Source organism: Scyliorhinus torazame, chromosome 14, assembly GCF_047496885.1.
Source record: "Scyliorhinus torazame isolate Kashiwa2021f chromosome 14, sScyTor2.1, whole genome shotgun sequence".
NCBI classification, from domain to species: Eukaryota; Metazoa; Chordata; class Chondrichthyes; order Carcharhiniformes; family Scyliorhinidae; genus Scyliorhinus; species Scyliorhinus torazame.
The window spans coordinates 209,496,569-209,523,795 of record NC_092720.1 but is presented as its reverse complement, the minus strand read 5'-3'; the positions used below and the strand labels follow the sequence as shown (position 1 = coordinate 209,523,795).

Below are 27,227 nucleotides of genomic sequence, written 5' to 3'. Positions count from 1 at the left end.
TTGGATGGACTCCCAGGACCCCAGCTCGGCTGACCACACATCGCCCGAAGAGAACACTCAACTGCTGAGATTAGCCTCGATGACCCTGGATCAGTCCCAGCCTCGAACACTCTCAACTGCTACAACGACTGTACTTATCAACGGGCACAATACGTCTTGCTTAATTGACTCTGGGAGCACGGAGCGCTTCATACACCCCAACACGGTAAGGCGCTGTTCTCTCCTCGTCCACCCCATTAATCAAAAAATCTCTCTGGCCCCCGGTTTCCACTCAGTAGAGATAAAGGGGTTTTGTGTAGCAAACCTCACAGTTCAGGGAAGGGAGTTTAAAAATTGCCGGCTCTATGTCCTTCCCCACCTCTGCGCGGCCACACTCCTAGGTTTAGACTTCCAGTGTAAACTCCAAAGTCTAACTTTCAAATTTGGTGGCTCTATACCCCCCTTACTGTCTGCGGCCTTGCGACCCTCCAGGTCGGTCGCCTTCCCTGTTTGCGAATCTCACCCCGGATTGCAAACCCGTCGCCACCAGGAGCAGACGGTACAGTGCCCAGGATCGGATCTTTATTAGGTCAGAGGTCCAAAGGCTACTGAGGGAAGGAGTCATTGAAGCTAGCAACAGTCCCTGGAGAGCTCCAGTAGTGGTGGTAAAGACCGGGGAGAAGCATAGGATGGTCATCGACTACAGTCAGACCATCAACAGGTTTACGCAGCTGGACGTGTACCCTCTTTCCCCCCCATATATCCGACCTGGTAAACAGGATCGTGCATTACAAGGTCTTCTCCACGGTGGATCTTAAGTCCGCCTACCACCAGCTCCCCATCCGCACTAGTGACCGCTAACACACTGCCTTCGAGGCAGATGGGCGACTCTATCACTTCTTAATTTTAAAATATATTTTATTCAAGATTTTTTGGCCAAACATAACAGTACATAGTTTTTATTTTAAACAACAATAAAGCAATATAAATAACAGTGGCCAGTTTTAAACAAGTAAATAAATAATATATAAACAGAAACAAAAACAAAACTAAATGGCAACTGCCTTGTCAAAAATAGTTACTCTCCAAAGATACAATCCAACAGTCCAATATACATTACCTATAACAAATGTCTATACATATACAATGACATCCCTAAGAGCCCGCCCGGATCCTCCCCCCCTCCCCCCTGGGTTGCTGCTGTTGTTTTCCTTCTTTTTCATTCCCTCTATCGTTCTGTGAGGTAGTTGACGAACGGTTGCCACCGCCTGGTGAACACTTGAGCCGAACCCCTTAATACGAACTTGATCCGTTCTAACTTTATAAACCCTGCCATGTCGTTTATCCAGGTCTCCACGCCCGGGGGTTTGGCTTCCTTCCACATAAGCAATATCCTGCGCCGGGCTACTAGGGACGCAAAGGCCAAAACATCAGCCTCTCTCGCCTCCTGCACTCCCGGCTCTTCTGCAACCCCGAATATAGCCAACCCCCAGCCTGGCTCGACCCGGACCCCCACCACCTTCGAAAGCACCTTCGCCACCCCCACCCAGAACCCCTGTAATGCCGGACATGACCAGAGGCTCTATCACTTCTTAAGGGTTCCCTTCGGTGTCACCAACGGGGTCTCGGTCTTCCAGCGCGAGATGGACCGAATGGTTGACTGGTACGGTTTACGGGCAACATTCCCGTAGCTTGATAATGTCACCATCTGCGGCCACGACCAGCAGGACCACGACACCAACCTCCAAAAATTCCTCCAGACTGCAAAGATCCTTAACCTTACATACAACAAGGATAAATCCGTGTTTAGCACCGGCCGCCTAGCCATCCTCGGCTACGTAGAGCGAAATTGAGTTATAGGCCACGACCCTGAACGCATGTGCCGCCTTATGGAGTTCCCCCTCCCTCACTGCTCCAATGCCCTGCCAAGGGTTTTTCTCTCACTATGCCCAGTGGGTCCCCAACTATGCGGACAAGGCCCATCCCCTGATCCAATCCACAGCTTTTCCCCTGTCGATAGAGGCCGGCCAGGCCTTCAGCCACATCAAAGCAGACATTGAAAAGGCCACAATGCATGCCATCGACGAGTCCCTCCCCTTCCAGTTCTAGAGCGACGCATCTGACGTAGCTCTGGCGGCCACTCTCCACCAAGCGGGCAGACCCGCGGCCTTCTTCTCACGTACCCTCTATGCTTCCGAAATCCGCCACTCCTCAGTCGAAAAGGAGGCCCAGGCCATCGTAGAAGCTGTGCTACATTGGAGCCATTATCTGGCCGGCAGGAGATTCACTCCCCTCACTGACCAACGGTCAGTTGCCTTCATGTTCGATAATGCACAGCGAGTCAAGATAAGAAACGATAAGATCTTGCGGTGGAGGATCGAACTCTCCACCTACAACTATGAGATCTTGTATCGTCCCGGGAAGCTAAACGAGCCTCCTGATTCCCTGTCCCGCGGCACATGGGCCGACTGCCTCCGAGCCCTCCACGAGGACCTCTGCCACCCGGGGGTCAATCGCTTTTTCCACTTTATCAAGACCCGCAACCTGCCCTACTCCATCGAGGAGGTCAGGACAGCCACCAGGGACTGCTAACACTGCGCAGAGTGCAAACTGCACTTCTACCGGCGAGAGACAGCGCACCTGATAAAGGACTTCCGTCCCTTTGAACGCTTCAGCATGGACTTCAAAGGCCCCCTCCCCTCCACCGACCGCAACACATACTTCCTGAACGTGATTGACGAGTACTCCCGATTCCCATTCGCCACCCCCTGTCCCGACATGACCGTAACCACCGTCATCAAGGCCCTCCATAGCATCTTTGCACTGTTCGGGTTCCCCGCTTACATACATAGTCAATTCCTGCTCAGCAAGGGCATCGCCTCGAGCAGGACGACCAGTGACAACCCCCCGGGTAATGGACAGGTAGAGCGGGAGAATGGAATGGTCTGGAAGACCGCCCTACTGGCCCTACGGTCCAGGAATCTCCCAGTCTCCCGCTAGCAGGAAGACTCCCGGATGCCCTCTACTCCATCCGCTCACTGTTTTGTACCTCAACCAACCAAACACCTCACGAACATCTCCTTGTCTTCCCCAGGAAGTCCTCCTCTGGGACCTCGCTCCCGACCTGGCTGGCAGCTCCTGGACACATCCTGCTCCGAAAACACGTGCGGGCGCACAAGTCGGACCCATTGGTCGAGAGGGTCGATCTTCTCCACGCTAACCCCAAGTACGCCTATGTGGCGTACCCCGATGGCCGACAAGATACGGTCTTCCTATGAGACCTGGCGCCCGCCGGAGCCCCAAGCACACCCTAGCCACCAGCCCCACCCTCCCTCCCACCAGTGCATCTTACAGGAGGGTCGGTCCTTGAGCCGGCCCCGTCTAGGCCCCCCCACCCACCGACGCACCCCGCAGACGCTCCCTTCCCAGGTCAACCGTTTTCCCCATCAGCGCCATCTAGGGGTGTCGAAGCTGCCACAGAGATGGAGGCCACGCTCCCGGAGTCACAGACGCCCGAGCCTCCACCGGAGTCAACACCGAAGCGTCGATGATCACAGAGGACGACTAGGGCCCCTGATCGATTGATTGCTTCATTTTAAAGTGTATAGTTAATTAAGAATCATAAATTGTAAATAGTAAATAAAATTGTAAATAGTTACAAATTGCTGTATGGAGGTATTACGGTACCTCCATAACTATAATTTCTACCACGTTACCATGTTGTAATGTCAGGCCACCACCCCCGCCGGACTCTCTTTTTTTTTTAACAGCGGGTGAATGTGGTAGTCTGTGTAGAGGTATTACGGTATCTGCTAATGCTGGAACACCATTGGTAGATATTGTATGTTCCTATTGGTCAAGCTGTATCGAACATAGAACATAGAACATTACAGCGCAGTACAGGCCCTTCGGCCCTCGATGTTGTGCCGACCTGTGAAACCACTCTAAAGCCCATCCACACTATTCCCTTATCGTCCATATGTCTATTCAATGACCATTTCAATGGCCAACACTAATGCCCTTACTGTTGGCGAGTCCACTACTGTTGCAGACAGGGCATTCCACGCCCTTACTACTCTCGAAGTAAAGAACCTACCTCTGATATCTGTCTTATATCTATCTCCCCTCAATTTAAAGCTATGTCCCCTCATGCTAGACATCACCATCCGAGGGAAAAGGCTCTCACTGTCCACCCTATCCAATCCTCTGATCATCTTGTAAGCCTCAATTAAGTCACCTCTTAACCTTCTCTCTGACAAAAACAGCCTCCAGTCCCTCAGCCTTTCCTCATAAGATCTCCCCTCCAAACCAGGCAACATTCTGGTAAATCTCCTCTGCACCCTTTCCAATGCTTCCACATCCTTCCTATAATGCGGCAACCAGAATTGCACGCAATACTCCAAATGCGGCCGCACCAGAGTTTTGAGCAGCTGCAACATGACCTCATGGCTCCGAAACTCAATCCCTCTACCAATAAATGCTAACACAACATACGCCCTCTTAACAACCTTCTCAACCTGGGTGGCAACTTTCAAGGATCTATGTACATGGACACCAAGATCTCTCTGCTCATCCACACTGCCAAGAATCTTACCATTAGCCCAGTACTCTGTCTTCCTGTTATTCCTTCCAAAATGAATCATCTCACACTTTTCTGCATTAAACTCCATTTGCGACCTCTCAGCCCAGCGCTGCTGCTTATCTAAGTCCCTCTGTAACTTGTAACATCCTTGCGCACTGTCCACAACTCCACCGACGTTAGTGTCATCTGCAAATTTACTCACCCATCCTTCTACGCCCTCCCCCATCCAGGTCATTTATAAAAATGACAAACAGCAGTGGCCCCAAAACAGATCCTTGTGGTACACCACTAGTAACTGGACTACAGTCTGAACATTTCCCATCAACCACCACCCTTTGTCTTCTTCCAGCTAGCCAATTTCTGATCCAAACTGCTAAATCACCCTGAATCCATGTCTCCGTATTTTCTGCAGTAGCCTACCATGGGGAACCTTATCAAACGCTTTACTGAAATCCACATACACCACATCAACTGCTTTACCCTCATCCACCTATTTGGTCACCTGCTCAAAGAACTCAATAAAGTTTGTGAGGCTCGACCGACCCTTCACAAAACCGTGTTGACTATCTCGAATCAAATTATTCCTTTCCAGATGATTATACATCCTATCTCTTAGAAACCTTTCCAAGATTTTGCCCACAACAGAAGTAAGGCTCACTGGTCTATAGTTACCGGGGTTGTCTCTACTCCCCTTCTTGAACAAGGGGACAACATTTGCTATCCTCCAGTCTTCTGGCACTATTCCTGTAGACAAAGATGACTTAAAGATCAAAGCCAAAGGCTCAGCAATCTCCTCCCTAGCTTCCCAGAGAATCCTACGATAAATCCCATCTGGCCCAGGGGACTTATCTATTTTCACACTTTCCAGAATTGCTAACACCTCCTCCTTATGAACCTCAAGTCCTTCGAGTCTAGTAGCCTGAATCTCAGTATTCTCTTCGACAACATAGTCTTTTACCTGTGTGAATACTGACGAAAAATATTCATTTTGCACCTCGCCTATCTCCTCGGACTCCAAGTACAACTTCCCACTACTGTCCTTGACTGGTCCTACTCTTACCCTAGTCATTCTTTATTCCTGACATATCTATAGAAAGCATTAGGGTTATCCTTGATCCTACCTGCCAAAGACTTCTCATGTCCCCTCCTGGCTCTTCTTAGCTCTCTCTTTAGGTCCTTCCTACCTAACTTGTAATGGTAGCTCCGCCCTGCTAGGCGGGGTATAAGAGCTCATGCCGCCCCAGCAGCCTTCATTCTGTACCTGAACTCCTGGGAGAAACATCTAGCTTATTAAAGCCTTCAGTTGGACTACAACCTTGCTTTAGTGGTCATTGATTGTGCATGAGGAAGATTTCCTTCCTGAAAGAAAAATGTATCTCTACGACAATCGACAATGGTTTGAAGGTCACAATTACTGAGACTGGCTTTTCAATTCCAGGTTAATTAGATTTAAATTTCATCAGATGCCTTGGTGGGATTTGCACCTTTGTCCCCAGAATATTTGCCTGTGTCCATGGGTTATTAGGCCAACAACAATACCGCTGCCCCACTAATTCCCCCCTTTCATTGTCCAGCACTTTCATTTTGCAATTTTTACCTTTTTATTTCAGGATCAGCTGAAATCTTCTTTAGATTCTCTGACAGAGAATAAAATGACAATTCTAGAAACTGAACTGAAACAGAAGCGGAAGATTTCTGAAGCTAGGGTAAGGTCTCTGTGCTGATTTTCTGGGATCTCGGTTAGTTTTGTTCCCTTTATCGCGGGACATTAATTATGTTTCTCGTTTCATTTGGTAGGAACAGTCGAGCAGTCTGCAGACCCACATCACATCCGAGTTCAAGAAAATGCACCAGATTCTCACTGAGAAAGAGCAGCGTTTACTCAGAGATCTCAGGGAAGAAGAGGAGAGGATTCTAGAACCAATGGAGAAAAACCTTCGAAAGATTCAGGAGAATTTAAATTCTATTGAGGAGAAACTCTCCAAGTTGCAGAAACAGATGGAGCAAAAAGTCGAGCTGATATTTCTGAAGGTGAGGGAATATATTGCGGGTCAGTTCAGTGAAACTTCACAATCACAAAATAATTGTAAAATAAACGCAACTTTTGTTGAAAAATGTGAAACGGATGAAAATCTATATTTTGTCTATTACGGGCAATTCTGTTATTGTCACAATTAATTCGTTTTCAGTGTCTACAGAACTCCAGGCATGAATTGCTGTGATCCTGATACTGGTTATAACTTTGTGTTTCACGAGTTTAACATTTCCCGAAGCTCACATTGCAATGAATTTTCCAATTCTCTGTTGCGTGGGTGTTTTTGCAGATTTTGTGTGTGCAGTTCAGTGAGGGTGAGATTTAATGTGAGGGTGAGATTTACTGTGGCGGTGAATCAGATTGTTCTCTATCTACAGTATCTGGCACATAAATCAATCAAAATAAATTAAAAATGCTACAACATGGACGAATCATAGAATGTACACTGCAAAAGGAGGCCATTCAGCCCATTGAGTCTACACCAACTTGGAACTAGCACCCCACTTAAGTAACCCACTAATCCCACCTAACCTTTTTGGACACTAAGGGCAATTTATCATGGCTAATCCACCTAACCTGCACATCTTTGGACTGTGGGAGGAAACCGGAGCACCAGGAAGAAACCCACGCAGACACTGGGAGAACATGAAGACTCCGCACAGACAGTGACCCAAGCCGGGAATCAAACCTGGGACCATGGAGCTGAGAAGCAACAGTCCTACCCACTGCGCTACCGTGCTGCCCCTAAGGACAACTGTCCTGTTCCCTTGAAGAAGTTCGAGCCTTGCTTTTCCCTCACAGCTATACATTTTTTACATTTTCAAACGTTAATGCAACTCTCCTTTATAAATTATTCTGGATACTGCGTCTCTCATCATGCCAGTTAATACATTGCAGCCAAAAATATACTGTTGAAGATATTGAAGCAAAGCACTGTGGACTTGGAAACCTGAAATAAAATCAGGCAATGCTAATTATCAGCAGGTCTGGCAGCATCTGTCGAGAAGGAACCAGAACTAATGTTTTGAGTCCAATTTGACTCCTTATTATTGCAAATATTTCATTTTTTGCCAAAAAAAGTATGATCTCTGTGTTCTCTGTACTTGGGTTTCTTTCTAATATTGGCTCACTTCACATTTATCTATGCTAAGTTTTATTTACTACGTGTCTCGTTATTTCTAATAACCTTCTGTTTAATCTTTTTCAGGACCAGGCTAGTCTTAAAACGAGGTAGGTTTTTTTTTAACTGCAATTATGCACGATTTGATAAACATTCTGAAACGTGATTATGTTCAATTTATATCATCATCTGTTGAAAACTTACAGTATTTGTGACAACAGTCAAAAGCTGACAATAAAAGCTGCTGTCTTACCTATTGGAAAGTTCAAAGGTCCTTTACTGTGCATAGCGTGGAGAGAAATGATTGACTTCATTAAACCTGGTAAAAACCTTTTTCTTCATTTTCCTTTATTATTCTCAATGGGAGGAAGAGGGTACCTAAATCGGATCAGCATTTCTTGCACCCAATAACCAAATGCTCCGACTGATGGTAGTGAAGTATTTAAGATCATAAACAGCTTAGAAAATATAAAAATCCATAATTTTAACCTGGTCATCGGGTCTGTAACACAGTAGCGATAGTCTAAAACCAAGGAAAGGGAGTGTGCAAAGACAGTTCTCAGTGAACGAGCTTGATATTTGAGTGACCCCATTGTCCATGCAGACAATAACCCAGCCAGGCTATTGCTCATTCCATGAGCTTGTTTCTCAGTTCCCTATCTCCAATCACAGTGTTGGGATTCAGTACAATATTTGGTTTTGGATTTTGGGAGTGCACTTGGTAATCCATGGTGGGGAGATGTGGGAGACAGGAAATCCGGTGATTCCCTGTGGAGGTATGTGATCAGACGCTGTTGAATCTGGGCACATTTTGCATGTGCGGAAGGGGGCGGGGGGGGGGGGGGGGGGGGGGGGGGGGCGGGGGGGATGGTGAGGTCAAGCCTGCAGCGCTGTCTCCAGTGGCAGCAGATCATATGAATACAAACCAATGCCTGAGGTGGATTTTGAAAAGGAAAGTGTCTGAATAAATCACACCAAGAAACCATATCACCGACTGTTATTTTAACTTGTCCTCAGCATCAGCCTCTCCAACTCTGGATCCGAACACAGCCCATCCACAGCTCATCCTATCTGAGGACCGGACCAGTGTAATGCATAGGAACAAGTGGCAGCTGCACCGTGACAATCCGGAGAGGTTTGATTCTTGGGCTTTTGTCCAGGGATCGGAAGGTTTCACATCAGGAAGACATTACTGGGAGGTGGAGGTGGGGAACAAGACCGAGTGGGGTGTTGGAGTGGTTCGTGAGTCTGCCGAGAGGAAGGGGGGAATAGAACCAAGACCTGAAATTGGATACTGGGTTGTGGGGCTGATTTCTGGAAGGGGCTATTTTGCCCTGAGCTCCCCGTCATATCTCCACCTTACTCCGAGTGTGAATCCCCGGAAGGTTGGGGTTTATCTGGACTATGAGGGTGGACAGGTGTCCTTTTATAATTTAGACAACATGTCCCACCTCTACTCTTTTACCCACACCTTCTGTGAGAAAATCTTTCCAATCTTTAATCCAGGATGGAATTTCGATGGAAGAAATTCCGGACAGCTGACAATCTGTGGAGCTACGAACCAATCCATCCCATAATTTCACATCGTCCGCCTGCCTCCTGCCAGCTGTAACATTTTGTGTGCCAGTCACAGTGGTTTAAATGTCACCTGAAGTGAATACAAGCAAGAGACAATGTATTGTTGGTGATATTTATTTCATTAATCTGTGCAGTGGAACAAACTAATGACAAGTGTTGCAGAAACTGTGGTAAATTTAAATAAAAGCGTAAAAAAAAAAATCGAAATTTATCAGAGCTCAGAGAGAGATATGTTGATGTAGTTATGCTGCTGCATCGATTTTTAGAAAGTTGTTGTGGAGGTTACAAGTTTACTAAAAAATTGATTGCAAATCAACATGGTCAGTGCAGAGGACACACAACTCAATGGAGTAGGCCATTCAGCCCTTCTAGCCCGCTCCACAATGGCTGATCTTCTACTTCAACACCAATTTTCTTGCACTATCCCCCATTCATCGATGTTTTTATTAAAAAAAACTTTTTTTTTTAAATTTAGAGTATCCAATTCATTTTTTCCAATTAAGGGGCAATTTAGTGTGTTCAATCCAACTACCTTGCACATCTTTGTGCAAACTCCACACGGACAGTGACCCAGAGCCAGGATCGAACCTGGGACCTCGGCGCCGTGAGACTGCAGTGCTACCACTGCACCACCGTGCTGCCCTTCATTGATGTTTTTTAACATGTAGAAATCTATTGATCTGTCTTGAACATACTGAGTGACTGAGCCTCCATAGCCTCTGAGGCAGAGAATTCCAAAGATTCACCACCCTCTGAGAAATGCCCCCTCATCTCAGTCCTAACTAACCTGCCCCATATTCTGCCCCTCGTTCTAGATCCCCCTCGCCAACCCCTCCACCCCACCCACCTCCAACAGGGGAAACAACCCTTCTGCACCGGTGGTATTGTTTCACAGTGGTTAGCACTGCTGCCTCACAGCGTCAGAAACACGATTTTGATTCTGACCTCCTAGAAAATAATTTGGTGAACCTTCGTGCACTCTTTCTAGGATGCGGTCTCCAAGATTCTATATAATTATAGTGAGACAGATCTATCCTAGACTCAAATCCTCTTGTAATAAGGACCAACATATCACTTACCTTACTAATATCTTGATGTACCTGCATGTTAGCTTTCAGTGGCTCATGAGCAGCGACACCCAGGTCCCTTTAAAGTTCAACACTTCCCAGCCTCACCATTCAAGGAATACTTTATATTTCTGTTTTTCCTACCAAAGTTGATATCCTTACATTTCTCCACATTGTATTCCATCTGCCACATTTTGTCCGCTCACTTAGTCTCTCCAGTCTCTCAGAAGCATCTCCTCACAATTCATATCCAATCTAGTATTGTGTCATCTGGAAATATTACATTTAGTTACCACATCCAATTTATTGAGATTGTGAATAGCTGAGGTCACAAGCACTTATATTTGCCATAACCCACAAGTCACTGCCTGCCACCCTGAAAATAATCTGTTCATTCAAACACTCTCTTTTCTGTCGGTTAACCAATTCTCAATCCATGCCTTTATGTTTCCCCAATCTGCTTGCTCTAATCTTGTTTGCAAAACCTCTTGTGTGGGATCTTATAGAAAAAACTTTCTGAAACTCTACAGGGTCATATCCACCTGTTTCGCCCTTTCCCTATTCTGTGAATTACATCCTCCATAAACTCCAAACAGTTTAGTTCATCGATCCATACTGACTTGGGCCAAATCCTGGTATTATTTTCTGTGTCCCATCAACACATCCTTCATAAAAGATTCTAGCATTTTCCTTACGACGGATGTTAGGCTCCAGGTCTACATTCCCCCTTCTTTCTCTCCCCTTTCTTAAACAGTGGAGGTACATTTTCCACCTCCTGATCTGAAGCAACTATTCCAGAGTCTACACAGTTTGGGAAGTTGACCACAAATACATCTGTTTTCTCTGCAGCCACCTCTTTCAACACTTTGCGATTTACATCATCATGTCCAGGGAGTTTATTTACTTTATGTCCCATTAATTTCTTAGTAATATTTGGTTACTAACATTAGTATCTTGCAGTTTGTCGTTCACACTAGTCCTTGAATTTCTATTATTTCTGGCAACTTTAGTATTTTTCTGCATGGTGACAGACACACAGTATTTAGTTTATTTTCTGCTGCTTCCTTATTCCCATTATACATTCTCCTGACTCCGCTTATAATGGACCAACATTTGCTTGTGCTAATATTTTTATTTTTAGATAGCGCTGGAAACGTTTATGTTTTCTGTTTATTATCTTTCTAATGTACCTTTCAAAACACTTCTTTTACACAATTCTAAAATGATCCCAATCCTCATGTTTACCATTTATTTTGCAACTTTTCTTCCTCTTTTGATCTAATTCAATCCTGATTTATTCTAGTGGCCATAATTGTAACGCTTTCCTTGCTGAGTTCTTGTGAATTAAAGGAATGTATTTTTGTTGCAAACTACGTATAATTATTTGAATGTTCACCATTGCCTAACTACTATCATGTCTTTTAAGTTTCGCAACTCACTCTCACCAAGTTCTATCTCATGCCTTCATGGTTTCATTTGCATAGATTTAAGACCATAGTTTCTAATGAACTGAGTTGCTTTCAAACTCAATTCTATCATACTTTGGTCACTCTTTCCAAAAGACTCATTTACAAATTAAGTAGCATTTTTCATTGCATGATAGTACATCTAAAATATCACGTACCCTTGGATATTCAGGTCCCAGCTTTGGTTTCCTTACAGGTTCGTCTCTGTGATAGTTATCAGGTCATACATATGCATTTCTGTTTGAGGTATTTTCTTGTGGATGTTGCATCCATTCAGATACAGATATCCTAATTTAGTTTGTTTTATCTGTTTTTTTTTTTACAAACTCTAGTCCTATCTTCTGGCTCATTCTTTGCAATGACTGTCCCTTCCTCCTAAACTGTTTCTCATTACCTTGAGTAATTTCCCTTTAATTTACTCAATCTTTCCTACATGATGTCTTCCACCCGCTATTTAGTTTTAAACCCCTCAACCTCCCTAGTTATATGGATCACTAGAAAACTGGTCCCAGCACAGTTCAGATTAAATCCATCCCAACCATACAGTCACCACTTTTACTCTGCACTGGTGCCAGTAGCACACGAGCTGGAACCCACTTGTCTTTTCATGTACAAAAACTCTGCAAAAGAAGTGCTCCTAAAGTGGCTAGCAAAACAAATCCACATATTACCATTACGTTCTTCTTTTTAATTCACTTCCTAGCTCCTCATACTCTCTACACAGTAACTCTTCTCTGGACTTTTCCTGTGCATTCAACCAGTACCATCCAAACGTGGACCAGTCTGTGCTGACCTCCAGAGGATTCAAAAAAAGACCCTTGGAAATCAGTGTCTCCTCAGACAAACAATAGTTAAGTTAAGCCTGTCATGTGAATGTCCCTTTAAGAAAAGTATGCAGATCAAATGGCTGCAGTGATGTCATTGTGTGGGTGGAGCTGAGCTCTGCTCTGCTTTTCTCTTTCTCTTTGAGCTGGGAGCTGTTTTTGGCTCTGTGTTTAGTTTTGCTTTCAGTTGGAGAGCTGCATTCAAACCAAGCAGATGTGTGTATTGATCTCGCTGCAATCTGAAGAATGTCTCCAGACCACTTGATGATTTCAAAGTAATACCTGTTTCTGTAAGGAATGCAAACCTAATGTCTTTGTTAGAATGTTTTTTTTTTTGACTTATGGATGTTGTTGGAAAGTTATTAAGGGTTATCTATAGAGTGCTGTATCTTTTGGGGCGTCATCAGTGTTGGTAGTTGGTAAGATGTTTACTGTGGATTTATAAAATGTTAAATGGATTCATAGAATAAACATTGTTTTTGATTTAAAATACTTTTAGTTCTCTGTTGCATCACACCTGTAAAGAGGGCCCTTGTGCTCCAATAACCAAAATATATTAAAGGTTGTGGGTCAGGTGAACTCCATAATATACTTTGGTGTTCTCTAAACCCTGATCCATAATGAGGCCCTGGCATGGGCAATATGGGAAGGGGAATACAGACACTGCGGGATCTAATGTCGAGAATGATCAGCAATTTCGGGGCTTGGTGAAAAGGAGGGCAGAAGAAACAATTGTAGAGAGGAACTTACCTGATAGAATGAACTGCAGGAACCCGGTGACCTTCCTGCCTGTCATGTTGTTGCCCAGGCGGAAGATGGCACGAGATTGCCGTGTTTGAGAGAATTAGTGCAACATCTCTACTGCTAAGAGTTGGATTGGATTGGTTTGGTTTATTGTGACGTGTACCGAGGTACAGTGGAACGTATTGTTCTGTGTGCAGCTGAAACTGTACATGAAAAGAAAATACATAAAAGGACAAAAATAAACCACACAATGTATATACATAGATACACACATCAGATCAGTCCATCAGTCCATAAAAGCTGTTTTTGAATCTATTAGTGCGTGTTTTCAGGCTTTTGTATCTCCTGCCCGATGGAAGAAGTTGGAAGAGTGAGTAAGCCAGGTGGGAGGGGTCTTTGGTTCGGCTGTCCGCTTTCCCCAGGCAGCGAAGTGTTGATAGAGTCAATGGCTGGGAGGCCTGTTTGTGTGATGGACTGGGCTGTGTTCAAGATTCTCTGTAGTTTCTTGGGCTGAGCAATTGCCATAGCAGGCTGTGATGCAGCCAGATAGGATGCTTTCTATGGTGCATCTGTAAAAATTGGTAAGAGTCAATGTGGACATACTGAATTTCCTGAGGAAGTATAGGCGCTGTTGTGCTTTCTTATTGAGATGTTATTGAACTAGACAGCAGAAGCACTTTAGCCGATCTGCCTCTGTTGTACTCCCCTGTGTGGCCTGATCATGTAGTTACAGGTGTGCTTTTATTGTTTATTTTGGTTTTCAGGATGTCCTTGGGCCCATCCCCTGTGGCTTTGACCCTTGTCTCTCACATTATTTTTGTGTACCTTTGCCCCCCCCCTCCTCCCCCCCTCCACCCTCTTCTCTCTCTCCACTTTCCTTTTTCTCTATGTTCTGTGACTAGTCTCTGTCATCCCCTCTTCCCCCCCCCTGCCCCATACTCTGCTGGCTACAAACAACTCTTGGAACAAGTAGGTGCATAGCTTCCATGTCCTGTAGAAGCACTCTTCCCCCCACCCCCACGATGGCAAATGCTATCTTCTCCAGCCTGAGAAATGCCACCAGGTCGGACAGCTAGTCTGCAGCTTTGGGTATTGCAGCCAATCGGCAGCTGAGCAGAATTCTTCGGCGGGCAGGAAGGCAAAAGTGAGGGCATCGACCCTCCTCTCCATAAGGAGTTCTGGCTGCTCTGAAACCATGAGGACAGCCACTTTTGGACATGGCTCCACCCTCACCCCAAAAACCTTGGACATTACCTCAAAGAAGGTCACCCAGAAACCGACAAATCTGGGGCAAGCCCAGGACATGTGTCGTTGGTCGGGCCACCCTGGTCACGTTTGCATTTGCCTCCTTCTCCAGAAAGAATCCACTCATTCATGTTGCAGCTGTATAGAACCTTAGTTAGGCCACACTTGGAGTATAGTGTTCAATTCTGGTCGCCACACTGCCAGAAGGATGTGGAGGTTTTAGAGAGGGTGCAGAAGAGATTTACCAGAATGTTGTCTGGTATGGAGGGCATTAGCTATGAGGAGAGGTTGAATAAACTTGGTTTGTTCTCACTGGAACGTAGGAGGTTGAGGGCGACCTGTTCGAGGTCCACAAAATTATGAGGGCATAGCCAGAGGGGAAAGTCAAAGGCATTTTCGCAGGGTAGAGGGGTCAATTACTAGGGGGCATAGGTTTAAGATGCGAGGGGCAAGGTTTAGAGGAGATGTACGAGGTAAGTTTTTTTTACACCGAGGGTAGTGGGTGCCTGGAACTCGCTGTTGGATGAGGTGGTGGAAGCAGGATGATAGTGATGTTTAAGGGGCATCTTGACAAATACATGAATAGTATGGGAATAGAGGGATACGGACCCCGGAAGTGTAGAAGGTTTTGGTTCAGATGGGCAGCATGATCGGCGCAGGCTTGGAGGGCCGAAGGGCCTGTTCCTGTGCTGTACTTTTCTTTGTTCGTTGTTTTATTCAGATTCTGGTTAGGTGCTCTCTGCGCACCACTTTTAGCTGCTTAAGGCTCAGCCCTACGATGTGGACGTGGAGCTCGCCCTGTGCAGTGCTTTGATCCAGAGACCTCCCCTACCACTATGCCTAGTTTTTCCTCCCACTTTTTCCTCCTCTCATCCAGGGGAGCGTATCTCCTCCAACATTCACCTGTACATTTCCCATAGTTCCCTCTCCATGAGTCGCCCGTGTCCAGCAGTTCCTCAACTAGCAAATGTCCTTGCATCTGCAGGTACATCATTGTTTCCTTATGGAGGAGGCTTTTGACCTGTATGTGTCTTAGCTCATAACCCTTTGGCAGTTGAAATCTCTCTCTGATTTTCTCCAGCATCGCTACTCTGTCATTCATGTACATGTTCCTAACCCTCGTCCTGTCTCCACCTTTTGAAGGTGGCATCCATTGTTGCGGGAGTAAACCTGTGGTTGTTACAGATGGGGGCCACGGTGGACATCTTTGTTGGACTGAAGCGCTGTCTCATCTGATACCACATTCGGAGCATGGCTACCACCTCTGAGCTTCTTGAGTAAATTGGTTGGGGGGGGATAAAAGTAATTGCGACTTGGGCTCGGAGGGATGTCCCTATGCGGGAACTCTCCTCCATCTTCACTTATTTCGCTTCAGGTTCCTTCACCCATTCCCTCACTCTTTCTGTTGTGGCCGCCCATTGGTAGAAGTGTAGGTTTGGGAGGGCCAGGCCTCCCACGTTTCTTCTCCTTTCTTCCCTCCAACACCCCCCTCCCCGACACACCGACAAACACCACAATTAGTTTGTCTAACATGTTGAAGAAGGCCTTCGGGATGTAGATTGAGAGGGATCTGAACAGGAAGAGGAACATGGACAATACGGTCATTTTGATCATCTCTACTCTCCCTGCCAGGGAGAGTGGTTGTGTGCCACACCTCTGCAGGCTCCTTTTGACTTTCTCTACCAGACTCCTCATGTTCCATTTGTGGATGTGTTTCCAGTCATGTGCTCTTTGGATCTCCAAGTAATGGAATTTGGTTTGGGCTTGTTTGAATGGTAATCCCTCCAGCTCTGCCCCTCCTCCCTGGAGGTTCACAGGGAAGATTTCACTTTCGCTCAGGTTGAGCTGCAGCTCAAGAATTCTCTGAAGGCTTTTCGGAGCTTCACGATCCCTTCCATGCTGGCCTGGGGTTTTGCGATGGAGAGGAGCAGGTCATCTGCATGGAGTAAGACTCTATGCTCTCTGCCTCCCCTCTGGCTACCTCTCCACCGCATCGCCATTCTGAAGGTGATTGCCAGTGGCTTAATTGCCAGAACAAACAGCAGCAGGGACAGCGTGCATCCCTGTCTTGCGCCTCTGTGCAACTGGAAGTATTTAGAGCTGGTGATGTTAGTCTGTACGCTTGCCATGAGATCGCTGTGCAGTAGTTTTACCCAGGAGGTGAACCCAAGCACGAACCCAAACCGTTCCACGACTGCTACGAGGTAGAGCAAACAGCAAAGAAACCTACAACACAGGAACAGTACCTTCAGCCTCCAAGCCTGTGCCAACCATGCTGCCCCACTAACCTAAAACATTCTGCACTTCCAGAGTCCATATCCCTCTATTTCCATTCTATCCATGTGTCAAGACACATCTTAAACGTCACTATCGCACCTGCTTCTACCACCTCCTCCGGCAGCGAGTTCCAGGCACCCACTATATTCTGTGGAAAAAGATTCCCCTCGCACATCTCCTCTAAACTTTGCCCCTCACACCGTAAACCTATTTTTCCATTAGTAATTGACAGGACAATAGAATTTTAGAATTTACAGTGCAGAAGGAGGCCATTTGGCAAATCGAACCTCACAAAGAGCACCCTATCTACCCTATCCCTGTAACCCCCACTTAACCTTTTTGGGCACTAAGGGCAATTTATCATGGCCAATCCACCTAACCTGCACATTTTTAGACTGTGGGAGGAAACCGGAGCTCCTGGAGGAAACCCACGCAGCCTCCTGTCGACTCCGCATAGTGACCCAGCCGGGAATCGAACCTGGGACCCTGGAGCTGTGGAGCAACAGTGAAGCAACTATGCTAATCAATATCCTACCGTGCTGCCCACTTAATAGCGTTGAAATTAACAGCTTTTTCGCCATCTCTACTCTCATTCAAACTGATGGAACAAAAAAGACTTGCACAAAAACACGGGATTGTCTTAATGCGCTCAAATGTTACTTAATCGGTCTGCCTGTGTTTCTCAACTCAGTTCTCTGAACAGCACCTGCAATAAAATAAAGCCAAAATACTGAGGATGTTGGAAATCTGAAACCTAAAGAGAAAAAGCTGGAAATTTTCAGCAGGTCAGGCAGTATCTCTGGAGAGAAGCTCGCTAACTTTCCATCAGCTTACAACGAAATACGAACTAACCAGCTGAAGAATGGCGACCTGAACTCCCGCAATGCGCTGCACGGTAGAAACCACTCTGTCTGAGGCGCTCATTCCCTCAGCTGACAGTGCGCATGCTCCCGAGGACCAGCTGCGGACAATGCGGGCAGTTCCTTTGTTGAGAGTCGGCCTCGGTGAAAATCGGGGAAGAAACGGCGGCTGAAATGGGGTGGCCCCGAGGCCCTCGCCACCCGTCCTCCGGTACCGGTGTTTCAGAATCGGATCCTGATAGCCGCACGCAGCATTGCTGAGACTGCGCTCTGCCCAGAGCCACACTGCGCAATCGCGTTTCTGTATTTCTGTCCAGATCGACCTTATTCCTGAATGTCGAGCATTATTCCTGAATGTCGAGCATTCTGGATATTACCATCCGCCATTGATTGGAGAGGAGCGTGGAGAAGAGTTCACACATTATCAACAATATTATACATGTATTAAACATAGTATTATGTTCGCTTGATTTATTTATCCCCCTTTGACTGTAGGTTGAAAGTGTTGCAAGAATTATTGGATTTCAATTTCGATTTATTGTCAAGTGTACAGAGTGAAAAGTATTGTTTTGCGGACAGTCCAGGCCGATTGTTCCATTCATGATAAACATAGGACAAAGGATTATTACACAATGTAAATACACATACGAGGGTCATTCAGGAGCCTGGTAACAGTAGGGAAGCTGTTTTTGAATCTGTTGGTGCATATTCTCAGACTTTTATCTCTCCTGCCCGATGGAACAGGTTGGAAGAGAGAACAACCCAGGTGGGAGGGAATCGTTGATTATGCTGCCCGCTTTCCCAAGGCACCGGAAGGTGTAAACAGAGTCAGACAGAGTCAGTGGATGGGAGGTGGGTTTGCGTGATGGACTAGGCTGTGTCACGAATCTCTGTAGTTTCTTACGGTCTTGGACCAGGCAGTTGCCATACCAGGCTGTGATGCAGCCTGATAGGATGCTTTCTATGGTGCATCTGTAAAAATTGGTAAGAATCAATGTGGACATGCTGATTTTCCTTAGTGTCATGAGGAAGTATAGTTACAGTTGTGCTTTCTTGGTCATAGCATCAACGTGGGTTGATCAGGACACCCAGGAATTTGAAGCTTATTATGAAATTATGACTATTATGAAATTAAAATTATGAAATGTTAATTTATTGAACACACCAGAATTTTCCTTTATCAAACCAGGTGTAGCTGTCTGGGTTTGTTTTGTAAGGGCCACGAAGAATCCAGCACGAGTTTTAAGGATACAAAGTATTAACGTTTATTTACTACAACAATATATACATAACAGTAGCAGTAACTTCCCTTGCTACCTTCTCCTTCCTGCTGGTTCCTGAACTGGCCAGCTTATTTATACTAGGAGTTTCTCCGCCCCCTCATTGGGGAAGTTCATACTCCCACAGGATTGTGGGATAGTCATTAGTCCCCAGCCAATCGTAAGTAGGCAGGTTATAACATCCCTCCCCCCCAAAGTCCAAGGAATCCACCGAAGACCCTGGCGAAGGAAGGCGTCAGACTCGTTTGGCCGCAGGCCGGACGCCATTTGCACGCGGCGCTGGATCAGGCGGCGTGTAACGAGATGGAGACCGGCGCTTCCGTGATGAACGGCGCGGTTGTACATCCACAGCCCGTGAACCCGAGGATTCCCCCTCTGATGCATCCTGTGTCTCCATCTCGGAGTCAGAGTCTGCTGCCTCCGTCATGTCAGCGTCTTTATCTCCATTTGGTCCCGTAACTACCTGCGCAGGCTTCGTGTGAGGCACCAGTGGAAGATTTTGAGGACTACCTTCCCTTGTCTCTGGTCTTTGCGGCCGTTGAAATGAGCTCCGGGGGCGGGGAATCTTTTGAGGGGATGATCTTCTGGACCGGATGTGGTCTACATGTTTTCGCTGGAGACGACCCTGGGCTTGCACTTGGTAAGATATAGGGCCCGTTTGGTGAAAGATTACACCAGGAACCCATTGGGCACCACCAGCAAAATTCCGCACGAATACTGGGTCACCGGGCGCAAACTGCCGAATCGGACGATGCCGAGACAATCCCTGTCCCTGCCGTTCTTGTGTGCGGCGTACTTTTGCGCCAATGTCCGGGAAAACCATACTAAGGCGGGTGCGGAGTCTCCGGCCCATTAGGAGTTCTGCGGGAGCTACCCCAGTCACTGCATGAGGGGTGGTCCTGTACATAAACAAAAAGCGAGCCAGTCTCGTGTCCATTGATCCGGAAGACTGCTTCTTTAGGCCTCTTTTGAATGTCTGCACTGCACGCTCTGCCAACCCATTTGAAGCCGGGTGGTAAGGGGCAGTGCGGATATGGCGGATGCCGTTCATCTTTGTAAACCTAGCAAAGTCCTCACTCGTGAATGGAGTGCCATTATCCGTGACCAGCACCTCGGGGAGGCCATGCGTACTAAACAATAAATGCATCTTTTCAATTGTTGCGCAGGACGTTGTCCCCTGCATCTTATGCACCTCTAGCCATTTGGACTGGGCGTCAATTAGTAGAAGGAACATGGATCCTTGAAAAGGGCCTACGAAATCTGCATGCAAGCGTGCCCAAGGCCGCCCTGGCCATTCCCAGTGATGTAGGGGCGCGGCCGGCGGAAGCTTCTGATGCTCCTGGCAAATGGAGCAGTTTTGGGCCACCTTCTCAATGTCGGTGTCGAGGCCTGGCCACCAGACATAACTCCGGGCCAACATTTTCATCTTGGTCACGCCCGGATGCCCATTGTGCAAGTCTGATAATATCAGCTCCTGGCCTTTTTCCGGGACAATCACACGCGTCCCCCACAAGAGGATGCCGTCTTCCATGCTGAACTCTGACAGCTTGGAGGAAAATGCCTGCAACTCGCCTGGGAGCTGTCTATGCTGCCCACCATACAGGACTATGTGCCGAACCTTTGACAGGACTGGCTCCATCTGGGTCCACTCACGGATCTGTGATGCCGTGACAGGCAAGGTGTCCATAAGATTTAGGGTTGTAACCACCTCACCGGTCGTGGGGGTCGACATGGGGCCGGTCGATAAAGGCAATCGGCTCAGTGCATCGGCATTTGCTACCTGCGTACCTGGTTTGTGCTCCAGAGAATACTCATATGCAGCAAGCAACAAAGCCCAGCGCTGGATCCGTGCAGAAGAAATGGGCGGTATTGGCTTATCCTCTCTGAAGAGTCCCAGCAGGGGCTTATGATCAGTCACGATAGTGAAATGGCGGCCGTACACATACTGGTGGAAGCGTTTCACCGCGAAAACCACTGCCAGGCCCTCCTTCTCGATCTGCGCATACTTTTTCTCCGCTGCAGTCAATGTGCGGGAAGCGAAAGCTACCGGTCGCTCGGCCCCGTTCTCCATCTTGTGGGACAGAATGGCCCCAATACCATACGGGGATGCATCACATGTGACGAGCAAAGGCTTTCCCGGATCATAGTGGGTTAGTAACCCAGACGACGACAATTGTTGCTTTACCCGACGGAAAGCGGTTTCTTGCGGCTGACCCCAAACCCAGGTGTGATTTTTCTTTAGCAGCAGGTGTAAGGGGGCCAGCGTAGTTGCCAGATTGGGGAGGAACTTCCCGTAATAGTTTACGAGACCGAGAAAAGAACGAAGATGCGAAGTGTCAGTCGGGGTGGGGGCATGTTGAATTGCACGCACCTTCTCTGCAATGGGGTGCAGACCCTCGCGGTCCACCCGATAACCTAGGTAGACTACTTATTTTGCCTGAAATATGCACTTTGTGTGACGTAAACGGACTCCAGCCTCCGAAAGGCGTCTAAGGACAGCCTCCAGATTTTCCAAATGCTCTTGCTCCGACGTCCCTGTAATCAACACGTCATCTAGGTAGACAGCCACACGTGGTAAACCTCTCAAAATGCCCTCCATAACGCGTTGAAAAATTGCGCAGGCAGAGGATACTCCAAAGGGCAACCGTGTATATTCATACAGGCCCCGGTGTGTATAAATTGCTACATATGGTCGGGAGGCAGGGTCCAGCTCCAACTGCAGGTAGGCGTGACTCATATCTAATTTTGTGAATGAGAGTCCACCTGCAAGTTTCGTGTAGAGATCCTCTATGCGAGGCATTGGATATCGGTCGAGTCGGGAGACTGTATTCACTGTAAGTTTATAGTCGCCACACAAGCGAACTGTGGCATCTGGCTTCATTACTGGTACAATTGGTGCTGCCCAGTCAGCAAAACGGACGGGCCTGATAATACCCAAACTCTCCAAACGAGTGAGCTCCCCTTCTACCTTCTCGAGCAAGGCGTAAGGCACTGGGCGCGCCCGGAAATAGCGCGGCGTGGCTCCTGGTTCAACTCGGATACGGGCTACGGCCCCTTTTATTTTCCCCAAACCAGGCTGGAATACCTCTGGGTATCGTCCTAGCACCTCAGTCAACCCTCCAGAAACTGTTTGGAGGATGTCCTGCCATTGCAACCGCAAATGGCGCAACCAGTCCCAACCCAACAGGCTGGGCCCATGGCCACGCACTACGATAAGTGGGAAACGCCCCTCCTGGCGTCCATAGACAACAGGGGTCATTGTAGTTCCTGCAATGTCCAGTGGTTCCCCCGTGTAGGTGGCCAACCTGGCCTGTGAGTCAGTTAATGTAAGGGTCTGTATACCCTGCATGATGCGGTCGAATGTCCTCTGGGCGATCACGGAGACCGCTGCGCCAGTATCCAACTCCATCTCCAGCGGGTGGCCATTGACCCGTACTGTCACCTTAATGGGGGCAACACGGGGAGCTGCCACACAATGCAGCTGCAGGCAGTCGTCCTCCGTCTCCACGTCCTCAGGAGTGGTCGCCGCAGGTTCATCCACATGGAAGGTACGGCCTCTGGGCTGGTCCCAGTTACGGCCCCTGGGCTGGTCCCAGTTACGGTCGGAACGACGGCGCCTCTGGCGTCCCCAGGACCGCCGTCCGCGACGGGGTCGGCGCCTACAAGTCTGACACGGACATGGCTCCTCATCCATTGGCTCTGGAGAAGGCTCCCTTCGGGGAGGAATGTCCGATGGCCACTGGCGTTGGTCCGGACGTTGCCTCGCCCAAGATACCGCAGGAGTGCGGGGGGACATTTTTGGGCGGAAAGGGTTGCGCCCCAAGGCATGCACTTCCATTCCCTGTAGCTCCTGTACTCCTCGCTCTGCACTCTCTCGGGACAAGACTATTTGTATTGCCTGTTGAAAAGTCAATGTTGGCTCCGCTAACAACTTTCTCTGGGTTGCTGCATTGTTAATACCGCAAACCAAACGGTCGCGTAACATTTCTGACAAGGTATCACCATAGTCACAGTATTCTGCAATCCCGCGTAGCCTGGATAAAAAAAATCGGCAAGGGATTCTCCAGGGGTCCTCTCAGCGGTATTAAACCGGTAACGCTGGACTATCGTGGACGGGGTTGGGTTAAAGTGTTGCCCCACTATATTCACAAGTTCGTCAAACATTTTGGTGTCCGGCGCAGCTGGGTACGTAAGGCTCCTAATCACCCCAAACATATGCGGGCCGCAGGCGGTGAGCAATATGACCACCTGGCGCTCGTTTTCAGTGATATTGTTTGCCCGGAAATAGTAACGCATCCGTTGTGTGTACTGGTTCCAGCTTTCCAGCGCAGCATCAAAAACATCCAAACGTCCGTACAGAGGCATGGTATAATAGAAAACAACTTCCAACCTGTATCCAGCAAAAATCCAGGGAGGTGGCTTCAGCAGTGTAGACAGCTATTCACTTTTACCTTCGTCGCCAGTTTTGTAAGGGCCACGAAGAATCCAGCACGAGTTTTAAGGATACAAAGTATTAACATTTATTTACCATAACAATATATACATAACAGTAGCAGTAACTTCCCTTGCTACCTTCTCCTTCCTGCTCGTTCCTGAACTGGCCAGCTTATTTATACTAGGAGTTTCTCCGCCCCCCTCATTGGGGAAGTTCATACTCCCACAGGATTGTGGGATAGTCATTAGTCCCCAGCCAATCGTAAGTAGGCAGGTTATAACAGTTTGACATGAAACCAGCATTTGACTGAGGATGGTATCAAGGAGCCGCAGCAAAACTGGAATAAATGGGAAAGTTATCCGCTGGTTTGCATCACACTTATCACAATGGAAGATGTTTGGAAAGCAATTGTCTCAGTTCCAGGGTACCATTACAGACGTGTCTCAGAGTAGTGATCTGGACCCAAGCATCTTCAGCTCCTTCATCAATAACCTTACTTCCATCAAAAGGTCGGAAGTGGGGCTGTGCGCTGATGATTGCACAATGTGTAAGTGTCTGAAGCAATAAGCAGTGAAGCAATGAAGGGATCTGTATAACCAGAGGAATTAAGCACCAATGTCAGGATGTGAAATAAAATTTGGAGAGGAGACTTGGCTGGTCGTGCCTGGAGTTCTGGGTAACATTTTTACCATCGTATTATCAGGGAGACATGTAAACAGTGTGTGTGAACAGGACAGCACGGTAGCATTGTGGATAGCACAATTGCTTCACAGCTCCAGGGTCCCAGGTTCGATTCCGGCTTGGGTCACTGTCTGTGCGGAGTCTGCACGTCCTCCCAGTGTGTGCGTGGGTTTCCTCCGGGTGCTCCGGTTTCCTCCCACAGTCCAAAGATGTGCAGGTTAGGTGGATTGGCCATTCTACATTGCCCTTAGTGTTGGGTGTGGTTACTGGGTTATGGGGATAGGGTGGAGGTGTTGACCTTGGGTAGGGTGTTCTTTCCAAGAGCCGGTGCAGACTCGATGGGCCGAATGGCCTCCTTCTGCACTGTAAATTCTATGATAATCTATGAGTAGAGAAAATGTGTTAACAGGCTAACATCTGTTTGGTGGAATAGTCACCTTAATTAAGAGGAGCTGCAACTCTGCACTGGATAAAGGGGGGGGGGGGGGAGGGGAATGTGCTGATCTTATTGAAGTAATAACGATTCAAAATAGTAGAGAGAAGATCAAGATGCATACATTTGACATGGTCGCAGGCTCTACGATAAAGCATGGATATCCTTAAACTTATAAAAGGGTGACATGGCAGTTTAGATTGAGCAAGTTTGATGTTTCACGTGACCCCCCCCCCCCCCCCCCCCCATTGATCAGGTAGGTAGTGAACCAGTGAACCCATTGCTCACTCTATGTGTTTAGTCAGAGACTTAATCCATTCTGAGGGTTGAGCTCCAATGCAATGTTGCTGACCACAGGATTCATAATGTGGGAAGCAGAATGGCGAGCAGCAGGAAGAAACATTAAATTGCTTACTGCTCACAGAGAAATCATTTGCAAAGATATTTTAAACAACCTTGCATTCAACTGCTGCCTTCATCACCCCAGTGTGGCCCCAAATGCTTAGGAACCAGTGGAATATTGTTGAGGAATAGTCACTGTTTTAATATCGGCAATGAGAAAACCAACTGGCGAGAAGCAAGATCCCAGAAACAGCATTGTGATGATGACGTTTTCTGTTTTGATGATGTTGTTTGCAGTATAAGTATTGGGAAGAAAACAGAGGGAACATATCCCTCCTCATTTCCGGTGGGGTTCCCAGTTGTCCCTTTGAGACCAGTGGTTAGGCCGTTCTACAGACTATTCCTCTGGGTGGGGCTTAACAGTTCATACATCAGCATCCAATGGAAGATCACGATTTTATTAAATACATCAAATGTCGCCAGTTTGCATAACCAATGAGTCTTCTCCTTATGTTTAGTGTGGGAACACTGGATATCTATTTTGCTGCTGCTACATAATTGGTCAGTTTGTCAATGGCCTTTGGGTTCTCAATGAGTCACAGTCAACTCACTGATTATCACAGTCAACAAATGGTTGGTCAGTATTATTTAATCACACAGGGATGGTTTTAAGTAAACCAAACTGTCAGCTTTATTACGATTACAACAAACAATCGAACTAAAGGTAAATATAAACAGAGGATGATGGAAATACTCAGCAGGCCGGGCAGCTTGATAACGGCACTTACTCACTGCCTGAGACCAAATCGAAGACAGCCGAGTATCACAGCAGCAGCTGGTGTCGCACCTCCCCTCCACTCTCACCGAAAGTCAATGCGAGACCCACTGCTGAAAACCATGGCAGCCAAGGTTTTTTAAAAATTCATTTAGAGGGATATGGTTGCTGCTCGTTAGGACACCATTTATTATCAATCCCTCTTTGTCCTTGAGAAGATGGTGGTGATCTGTCTTCTTGAACTTCTGTAGTGCATTTGGTTTGGGACACACAGATTGCTGTTAGGGCGGGATTTCCAGGGCTTTGACCCAGCGACAGTGAAGGAAGGTTATATATTCCTCAGTCAGGATGGTGAGTGACTTGGATGGCAACCTCCAGGTGGTCGTTTTCCCATATGTCTGCTGCCCTTGTCTTTCCAGATGGCAGTGGTTGTGGCTTTGGAAGGCATTGTTTCCGGAACTTTGGTACATCTTGTAGATGGTACATACTCCTTCCACTGTGCGTTGAAGTTGGAGGGATTGGATGTTTATGAATGGTTTGCAAATCAAGTGGGCTGCTTTGTGCTGGATTGTATCAGCTTCTTGAATGTTGTTGGAACTGCACTCATCTGTGACAATGACTATGTCAGGTTGTTATTGGACTAATGTGTGGGACAAATCTCCCAATTACAGCCAACCCCCAGTTGTTGGTAAAGGACTCTGGATGGTCGACAGGGCTGGGATTCCCAGTCAATTCTAGTGTCTTGGTCGATGCCAGGTAGTCTGTCAGTTTTAATTCCATTTTATAAACTTTGTAGCGCACACAAGACAGACAAACACAGAGGGAAAAGAGGGGTGAAAAATAATGATGGAAGTAAAAGGATAAGAGTCTTTGATCCAGATGGACATAGTCCAGTCCACCTTTCTTCAATTTAGGCAGGAGGTTTTTGTTTTCAGTCTCTAATGGGTTGAACTGAATCCCTCCGATCTCTGGGGTGCCAAAACGTCTGTTTCTGTTTAGAAGCTAAACCTCCATAGCACATGTACCATTTTGCAACTTTTGAGTTGCTCACATCCTTTGCTCGACTTAAAGGCCCATTAAATATCCATGGATAAAAATGAGAACCGCAAAGTAAAAGAAATGGGAAATAATGGAATCACCAGCAAGGGTCCTTACAGTGAACATAATGATGGATAAACTGTTGGATTGGGATTTGCATTCATTTGGGGAATTGGGTAAAATATGTTGTGTGACTGAAAAATATATTTGTGGGAGCATGGTTTAAATCAGTTATCTTCATGTTACCCTCACGAACAAGCAGAGATATCTCCATTCCAGACTGAGTAACATTAATTCCAGTCATTGAAAAAAAAAACAGCATTACCCCATTTACTATCTAAGTTTTTTAGAGAACAATATTATCTAAAACAGGGATTGCACATATTTAATTTAAACCCCCGCAAATCAGAGAACGTGATCATTTTAACAACTATTGGGAATAATAAGTTGCTGCAACTGAGAGGTG

At 46.9% G+C, this 27,227-nt stretch overlaps 1 protein-coding gene across 1 annotated transcript in view; it reads left to right on the top strand.

The window, feature by feature from the left end:
* The window catches only part of LOC140389150 (uncharacterized), a 36,923-nt gene extending 23,782 nt beyond the window's left edge, over positions 1 to 13,141 (top strand). The window contains exons 8-12 of the mRNA XM_072473309.1: positions 6,172 to 6,267; positions 6,359 to 6,592; positions 7,804 to 7,826; positions 7,923 to 8,038; positions 8,734 to 13,141. Coding sequence (XP_072329410.1) covers positions 6,172 to 6,267; positions 6,359 to 6,592; positions 7,804 to 7,826; positions 7,923 to 8,038; positions 8,734 to 9,293 — 1,029 coding nt within the window. The 3' untranslated portion in view covers positions 9,294 to 13,141. The remainder of the gene's footprint in view (positions 1 to 6,171; positions 6,268 to 6,358; positions 6,593 to 7,803; positions 7,827 to 7,922; positions 8,039 to 8,733) is intronic.
* The last annotated feature ends 14,086 nt before the right edge of the window (positions 13,142 to 27,227 follow it).